At 33.7% G+C, this 9,254-nt stretch overlaps 1 protein-coding gene across 1 annotated transcript; it reads right to left on the minus strand.

The window, feature by feature from the left end:
* Nucleotides 1-30: 30 nt before the first annotated feature.
* On the minus strand, nt 31-811 carry LOC129241361 (vacuolar ATPase assembly integral membrane protein VMA21 homolog). The gene is made up of 2 exons (XM_054877629.1): nt 645-811; nt 31-571 (listed from the first exon to the last, which is right to left on the minus strand). Exons 1-2 carry the CDS (start codon nt 696-698, stop codon nt 317-319), a joined length of 309 nt encoding a protein of 102 aa, XP_054733604.1. The 5' UTR covers nt 699-811; the 3' UTR covers nt 31-316.
* Between the last annotated feature and the right edge of the window lie 8,443 nt (nt 812-9,254).

Genomic DNA, 9,254 nt, shown 5'->3' on the forward strand with positions numbered 1-9,254 from the left:
TACAAAACTTAAAATTCAAATCAACTGTTTTTCTTTTCGTTTAGTTTGTTTTATTATTTACAAATTGAATTGTTGTGCATATTCGTTTAGGCACAAAAATGCTTTAGAAAATGCAGGCTTAATTCAAGAAAAGAAAATTTTAAAGCAAACTAGGGAATTCTTATAATCAATGTTATAAAAATGTTTATCTTTGCATTACGATTAAGGTGTGCTTATTGTAATACCTAAATGACGTCACATGCTCATCAGCGCAACCAAATCACCGTAACACCATTTTTTCACGATCGATCACTTAATTAGTTTTTTTGTTGCTAACTCAATCAATTTTCTTGTATGATCCTTCTGCATGTTGTGCCCCACCAAAATATGCACGATAAATATACAGGCCCAGCGCTAGATGTAGTGCTACAATAGCGCCCACAGCTGAATAAATGTTGGTCATCATCTCGGACATAGTAAAGAATCGATCCAGCACCGTAGACTTAAGTAAGAAGAATGTGGCGACAGGCAGGAAAACAATTAACGAAGAATAGAAGAAGACCACTTTGAATGCGCTGTAATCTTTTGAGTCCTGCAGAGAAACAAGGAATGGATCGGCTGAGTAAGCATAAAGTATTCCAGATATATACATTGAATTTACTTACATTTATTTGTTGCTGTGTGCGACTGTTTGTATTATTACCCTTTTTGTTAGCCATTATCCGCAGTAAACAATCCAATTTTGTATAATACCTGTACGTCTTTTTACAATAGAGGTAGTCAAATGGGTTTTAATGTTTTCTGTTTTCTCTTTTTTTCGTTATTCACAATTGTCAAAATGGGAAGACGTCACGTGATGACATTTCACCGGTAATCAGTTTTTTACAATGCCTGCAGGGTTGCACTTGTGCATAAAGTAGTTATTCTATTCACGTATATGACTAAATGCAGGGTCTCCCATTAAGTGAGGCGCGAAAAAGGATAAAACAAGCTGTATATGAGGGATTAAGAAAAATCTTTTTTTTTTTTGTTTGGAAGACTTATGTTTGTCATGGTGTATGAAATATAAAAAAGTTCAAATGTCTGCAGTGGCTTAGCGTGGCCAATTTTTAATGACTGAGAAATATATCCGGTTGAATTTCAGTAATGGGCTATTTTAGATTTTAGTGTTAATTGTGGAAAAGGCAACACCATAATTTTTGCAAGTATAAAAAAAAATACTCTGCTATCATGAAAATAAAATACAATTAAAAATTTTTATAATTCACAGAAGACATTTTACAAATATTTGGTTACATTTATTTGATTTTGGTTTTCCTATAAAGGGTTTAGGGGTAGCCAGAGGCCCGAAAAATGATGATTTTCAATCGTTTTGACGTGATAACGTCTTATAATTCGATTTAACAGGCTGCACGCACGAAAAAATGTGTTGTTACCTTGCTCATTAGTGTTACCTTGCTCATATGTAGTTATCTTGCTCTTTAGTGTTACCTTGCTCATTAGTGTTACCTTGCTCATATGTCGTTACCTTGCTCATTGCATTGAATGAACTGCAAGCGAAAGCACGGAACGAACGACAAAGCAAACAAAGCAAACGAACGGCAACGTTCGACATCTTGCTCTCTCCTACTTAAGTGAGCGTATATATGTATGTACAGGTAACCCTCCTACAACGCGATTAATTGGTTCCTCAAAAACTCCGCGTTGTAGGAAAATCGCGTTGTTGGAAACTTTTTTTTCCTCCATTTTTTCTTTTCTTAAACAATATCACGCAAGTAACATTTTAAAGTTTTCTCAGCCGAATTAATTACATATATTAGACCTTTCATCGAATAAAAAAAATTTATTTTTTCAAAGATATTTTTCTATTTGTCTATTTCAATATAATAACATAAATTAATTCATTTAATTAACCAGCAAAAAGCAATTCATTTATTTAAATAACATAAAACTAAGGAAAATAAAATCTGGGAAAAATAGACACGGATTTTCAAATCTACATATTTCAGAGGATTTTAAATCTCAACCTTCTACAAATCCGCTTCCTCGTCCTGGCTTATTATAATTTGCTTCAAACGTTTTGCTCTTGGTCGTCCTATTTCAAAATCCGAGCTTGACCCACTATCACATTGATCCGGTTCAGCTATTATTGCTGGTCTTAAAAAATCTTTTATTGATGTCTGCTTTGTCCTACTTCGTAAATCTTTATAGATTTCTTGGTAGGCAGATAAATCATGTTCAAGATTTCTTTTGAACATTTCTGCTCTACTATTTAGAGGATCGTTTTCCAAAACATACTCTTCCAACTCCTTCGCCAGATTTAAAAGTTTCTCCACACTTTTTAGCGAAAATTTTTTGATTACGGTGTCAGAGAGGTCGTCAGAGCTTTCTTCAATCGATAATGCTTCACTTGTCATTGCTGCTAAATCTACTTCATTTAATTCGTCGTCCACAACTAATTCTCGAATATCAGCCACATTTATTTCGTCAAATCCATCGCCTTTTATTACGTTTGCCAGTCTCACTACGTTTTCATATTCATCCTCAACGAGATTAACAACAGTTTCCTGTACTACAACCTCTGTCAAAAGTGCTTTCCAGCAAGCTCTCAGTGTTGATTGACGAATGTCTTTGAGTGATTTGCAACGACGATTTCACAGCAATCTAAAATTGAGAACTGTTTCCAGACTTCTTTTACCGTTATATTCAATGATTCTATCTTCTCTAATATTAATTCAAATGATTTGCGTATGTAGTATGCTTTAAAGGTTGATATTATTCCTTGATCTAAAGGTTGTAATATTGATGTAGTATTGGGCGGTAAAAACTCAACTTGAATATTTGGATGACTTAAATCAGTTGCATGAGCTGATGCATTATCTAAAAGTAGCAAAACTTTAAATGCCAAGTTCTTTTTTTTAGATAGTTTTCTACGTCGGGAACAAAGCATTGATAGAACCAATCATTAAATAGTTTGGCAGTCATCCATGCTTTTTTGTTCGCTCTCCAATACACTGGAAGATTGTTTTTATTGTTTCCTTTCATGCAACGTGGATTTAATGACTTGTTAATAAACATTGGTTTTGTTATAAAATCACCAGATGCATTACTGCAAAGTAACAATGTTATTCGGTCCTTAGAAACCTTAAAGCCAGGAGCTCCTCTTTCGTTCCTCGAAATAAAAGTTCTTGATGGCATTTTTTTCCACCACAAACCTGTCTCATCAGCGTCAAATATTTGATCTGGCAAATAACCATGTTCTTCAATAATTTTTATGAACTGTTCAGGATATTTATTCGCCGCATCAGCATCTGCGGATGCTGTTTCACCCTGAATTTTCAAATTGTGTAGAGCATGCCGTTTTTTGAACTTTTCAAACCAACCTTTGCTAGCCACGAATTGGTGGTTATCTTCGTCGGTTGTTGATTGTCCTGTTTCCTTTAAATAATTGAATATTTTTAATGCTTTCTGTTTAATTATATTCCCATCCAAAGGCAACCGCTTTTGCGTCATATCTTCTATCCATACCGTTAGCGATTGTTCCATTTTTTCTATTATCTTCGTCCTTGGCCGAGAAGTGATTTTTGCGAGGACCGATGATCCGGATGATACCGAATTTCTAATTTTATCTTCGTTTTTTTTTATGGTTCTTATCGTGGACTCGTTTAATTTAAAATGTCTAGCAACATCAGCTATTCTCTCTTGATTTTGAATCCGATTCAAAATTTGAATTTTGGTTTCAATCGTAATAAACTTTCGTTTTAATGATGCGTTTTCCTTTGCTTTTGGCATTTTTATGGCCTAAATTAATATACAAATTAATTAATTTAAGTTATAAAAAAAGTTTAACAGAAACTCACCGATTATAAAATCTATTTATCTTGATTTTTACAAAATTATTATTATACGAAAAACGGTTTCACAAACGTTTTAAAATTTGTTTCAACTCCTCTTCACGACTTACTGTGAATGACTAAACCAAATCAAATTTCCAAAAACATTCTCAAGAGCACTGTTGCCAATTTAGCTCTTCCAGAGCTAGATCTAGCTCTTTTTTTGAGGTGTTTTAGCTCTCGTTACTCAGAGGGAGTTTTCAACAGTGCTCAAGAGTTAATTTTCGGGGAAACCCCTTGTTTTATCTAAAAACGTGTGTGTAAATGTTTGAAAAAATTGCGGTTTGCAAAATTCCATAGTGCATACAAACATTCAAACACTTTTAGTATGTACATATGTATAATACAAACATATTATTATTTCTTTATGAGACTACAAATAATAGATATACACATATACACAAGTAATTTTTGATAATTGTGTGTTTATAGAATACAGTTTATAGAATATGTATTTAAAAAATGCTTAAAAATCGCGTTGTAGGAGTCGCGTTATAAGAAACATTCCGCAATTCGCAAACCGCGTTGTAGCGAAATCGCGCTATAGAAGTACGGCGTTATAGGAGGGTTACCTGTATATGCGCATATGTACATATATAAATTCACGTATTTGTATTTGCATATGCCTTCTTATTGATTATTATTAATTTGATTCACTTGAAGAATTTAAAATAAAACCAAGTTTGTTAATAATACCTGTTGTTTTAATGTTATTATTATTAATTTTTTTATTATATATGAAGGAAAAAATGTATGGTAATATTTACCATATACCTTATAAGATATGTTGTCTATACTAATATTATAAAGAGGAAAACTTTGTTTGTTTGTAATGAAGAGGCTCAAAAACTACTGGACCGATTTTAAAAATTCTTTCACCATTCGAAAGCAACATCCTCCACGAGTAACATGGATTATATTTTATTTTGGAAATAGGGCTCGAGATATAGGTCAAAACGTGGACCCGGGTAACCTTCGGATGTGTATGTACAATATGGGTATCAAATGGAAGCTGTTGGTGAATGCTTTAGTCCAGAGTATTTTTCATGCCGCTCCGTGACTAGGGTCTCGAGATAGAGACCAAAACGTGGACCCTAGAATGTGTTTGTACAATATGGATATCAAATTGAAACTGTTGGTGAATGCTTTAGTACAGAGTATTTTTCATGCCGCTCCGTGACTGGGGTCTCGAGATATAGGACAAAACGTGGACCCGGGTAACCTTTGGTTGTGTATGTACAATATGGGTATCAAATGAAAGCTGTTGATAAGTGCTTTAATACGGGGTAATTTGTTATGTTATGTTATGCTATGTTATGTTATATTATGTTATGTTATGTTATGTTATGTTATGTTATGTTATGTTATGTTATGTTATGTTATGTTATGTTATGTTATGTTATGTTATGTTATGTTATGTTATGTTATGTTATGTTATGTTATGTTATGTTATGTTATGTTATGTTATGTTATGTTATGTTATGTTATGTTATGTTATGTTATGTTATGTTATGTTATGTTATGTTATGTTATGTTATGTTATGTTACGTTATGTTATGTTATGTTATGTTATGTTATGTTATGTTATGTTATGTTATGTTATGTTATGTTATGTTATGTTATGTTATGTTACATTATGTTATGTTATGTTAATGTTAACTCATTATCTATATCCATACAAAATACCTATCATACAAATAAAATTAAAATTTTCTTTTGAAAAATGCCACCATTCAGTCAGTATTGTCTTATGACGTTATCACGTTAAACTATCGCCAGTAAACCGACTTTACAGACAACGTCTTTTTTTTTTGCTAGTCAATTCCTTTATTTTATAAAAACGAAAACATAGCATTAATACATCATATTTCGACTTGCCCTTGGCAAAATTAAAAAAAGAAAAAAATTAATAATTGTAAAAGTTATCGCTGTTTGTGTGGAGTCCGTTTCTCTAGAAGTCCCTTGCGATCATCACAAGTCCTTGGAGATTCATCTAAAATCAATCGGACAAGAGAAATTAGTTTTATTAATAGATAATATTGTGCCCGATCGAAGCTTTTTTTTGTTTCTTTTAAAATTAACAATATGGCGGCCTCAGGAAATATTTTTCAAATTTTCGAAAAAAAAAATGTTGACAAAAAATTCTTTGATCAGGCACGAGTTTTTATGTTTTTCAAAAGCAGTATAAATTTTATTGAAATCTACCAAGCGGTTTTTAGGTTACAGTGATCACCAGTTCAAAAAGTTTTGGGAAAAACGCATTCAAACTTTTGCTATCGATAGCTACTTGCTCTCGAACGCTCCGGAACGTCCAAGCGCCATTTGCGAATTTTTGAATAACTCGAAAAGTATTTGTCGGATTCACTTGAAATTTTTACACAATATTTTAAAGATATTATACTTTAAGAAAATGCAAAAAAAATCATTTTTTTTTTGAAAACTCTGACTACACCTAACTCCTTAAAGGCAAATTTCCTGCGAAATATCCTTTCTAGGAAATAAATTCAATATTTTATAGATAGCTCCTAGACGAGCTGGATCGGTGTGCATCTTTTCAACTTTATTCCTTGAAGGGATGTTTAAGTCCCGATGAATTTGGGTGTTTGTCACGTACCACGGAGCGTTGAGGCACCCTAGGCGTAGGGCCTTGGACTGAAAACGCAGGATTTCCAAGTTTGAATTTGATGGTTTTAGCACAGATTTGTAAAGGATAAGTTTATTGTCCATTGAGAGGGTGGATTTACGGTTTAACAGCTATCACATATTTCGAAATATTAATCCTAGAGCTTTTCTTTTGGTAAATATATGCGTTTTTCATGTAAGTCGTTTATCCAAATGAATGCCTAGATATTTAGCAGTATCTCACTGAGATACGGTTAAAGTTGATTTGTGGGCAGGTGGTTCACGCGGCATTTCCAATTTATTAGTTTGTTTAATTTAAAAATCACTAACCTTAAAATCACAATATTACCAAACCATTCACTGAATATTTGCAAACAAGTGCCTTTTATTTCTTTTGTTTTATTATTTGAAGGGATGATGATGAACCGATGACGTTGGCAAAATCGCGAAAAATAAGGCAGCGGTTTTCGGAGGTAGCCACCGTTAGTATTCTCTATACTGTGATTCTTGGGTAAGCCCTGATCCAGGAGGTGGTGCCTTTCGCAAATCGATGCCTTATTTTTAACATATTTGACAATTTGGGGACGTCAGTACAGAAAACAGACAAGCCTTTGGGTGCAAATGTAGAATAAGCCAGTGTGCAATACCTATTCTAATATTATTGATTTGTTTACATCTCATTTTCGTTTTCGTTGGGTGAAAATTATTTTGTACTAGCACACCCGACCCGCTTCGCTGGGCACACTAAAATAGAATAGATATGGTTTAGAACAGAAAATATATGAATTTCATATTATTTATTTCTTTATTCTTTATTCAAGCGCTTTGGCATAGACAATATTTTTCGTTTTTCTATTTGTTTTTGAGTAAATATAAAATATAAATTGAAAATCAGGAAAAAAGAAGACTGTTTTTGAATTTCAAATCAACGCAAATGAATAAGAAACAATCTTTTTTCCTGATCATCCATGAATTTTCTGTTTGAATTTATATGTTTTATTAAGCATTGGAGCTTTTTTAACCATTATCCATTTATATTTTTCAAAAAAAAAAAACGAAAATTTTTTTTTTTTTTCACGAACACATAATTTCATTTGAACATTCGAATTTCACATTAAATTCTCAAATTTCGTAAGAAATTATTCACTGTTCCAAAATCCACTCCAAAAAAATTCACAAACAATTTTTACATGTTGCACTTACGTTTTTTCCTTATGGCATCCAAATCAGAAAGAAATATTGACACATTGTAACTCACACTGTCAATTTGACAGTTCAGTTCCGCCCCAAGCGTTAAAACAGTAAGCGACATTATGGCTGGTTCAAAAGAACGCTGTACCCGTTGCCAGTGCTCCGAATTACAACCAAACTTTACGAAACCCATTTTCAATACTTACTTAACAATGTGTGTAAGTTTGGTTTAATTCGGTGCAAAGACACGGCGGGTCCACGTTTTGGCATATATTTCGAGACCCTAGTCATCAATAGGTATCAAAATTACTCCGTATTAAAGCACTTATCAACAGCTTTCATTTGATATCCATATTGTACATACACAACCAAAGGTTACCCGGGTCCACGTTTTTACCTATATCTCGAGACCCCAGTCACGGAGCGGCATGAAAAATACTGTGTACTAAAGCATTCACCAACAGCTTCAATTTGATATCCATATTGTCCATACACATCCGAAGGTTACCTGGGTCCACGTTTTGACCTATATCTCGAACCCTATCCATCAATAGGTATCCTATGTTACTTCTATCACCTCCAAAAACATGTGTACAAAGTTTCGTAATAATCGGTTAAGTAGTTTTGGCGTGAAAGCGTAACAAACAAACTTACATTCACATTTATAATATTAGTAGGGATTTAAATCGTGATAGAGGAATCGCGGATTAAAAACAGAAAAATTAAAAAGCCACGAAGGAGTGGTCACATGAAGGCGGGGAGAGATTTTGTAGCGTATAATAGAAGAAAGAAACACAATTTTTTAATGTTTACTGTTCATGTTACCTAAAATAAACTGTTTCATTAGCTTTTTAGCAAAACCGCCAATGGTTACACAGTGCGTTCATGTACTTTTCAATCATTCGGATTGACAGTGCGTTTATTGAAAAGAGGTCATATTTAGCTTTTTTGACGAAGCGCATTTTAATTTCAGCGGCGATGTTAATAAGCAAAACTGCCGCATTTTGGACCCGGAAAATCCACAGGTGATTCTCGAGAAATCAATGCATCCTTAGGGAGCGACAGTTTGAGCATGCGCGGTGACATCATTTGCCCTTTTTTTCTTTGAAAATACTGTCGGTCGGTAAGCGCTACAGAGGCATGATAAACGAGTTTTTATGGTTCGAAAATGAAGACGAGAACTTGGACTGTCTTTGGATTCAGCAGGATGATGTGCTATAACACACAGCCTATGCCACATCGTTCTTTTTGCGTTCGGTAATGGTGTTACCAGCCGTCTCGGCGATGTCAATTGGTCACCTCAGAGCTTCGTTAGAAGGACCAATGTTTTGCGAATAATCGATTAACCATTCAAGTCTTTACGCCGAGTATCGAGCGAGCTATTCGTGAGATAGAGCTAGAAGCCGTCACCAAGGTATTAAGAAAATTGAGTTAATAGGATGCGCTACTACGATGTCAACCGAGGCATCCACATGTATGAATTTGTTTTCCATAAATAATGGGAAAATTTGTTTTTTCAAATAAACCAACAATATACAGAAAACAAAATTATTGGGTATGAAATAAGTT

Source organism: Anastrepha obliqua, chromosome 3 (assembly GCF_027943255.1).
Source record: "Anastrepha obliqua isolate idAnaObli1 chromosome 3, idAnaObli1_1.0, whole genome shotgun sequence".
Classification (NCBI taxonomy): domain Eukaryota; kingdom Metazoa; phylum Arthropoda; class Insecta; order Diptera; family Tephritidae; genus Anastrepha; species Anastrepha obliqua.

Excerpts from the sequence above, each read along its gene's own strand:
- LOC129241361 (XM_054877629.1), bottom strand. The coding sequence starts at position 698 with ATGGCTAACAAAAAGGGTAATAATACAAACAGTCGCACACAGCAACAA. Across the intron at positions 572-644 it reads GCACACAGCAACAAATAAAT|GACTCAAAAGATTACAGCGC; the intron begins GTAAGTAAATTC and ends GTTTCTCTGCAG.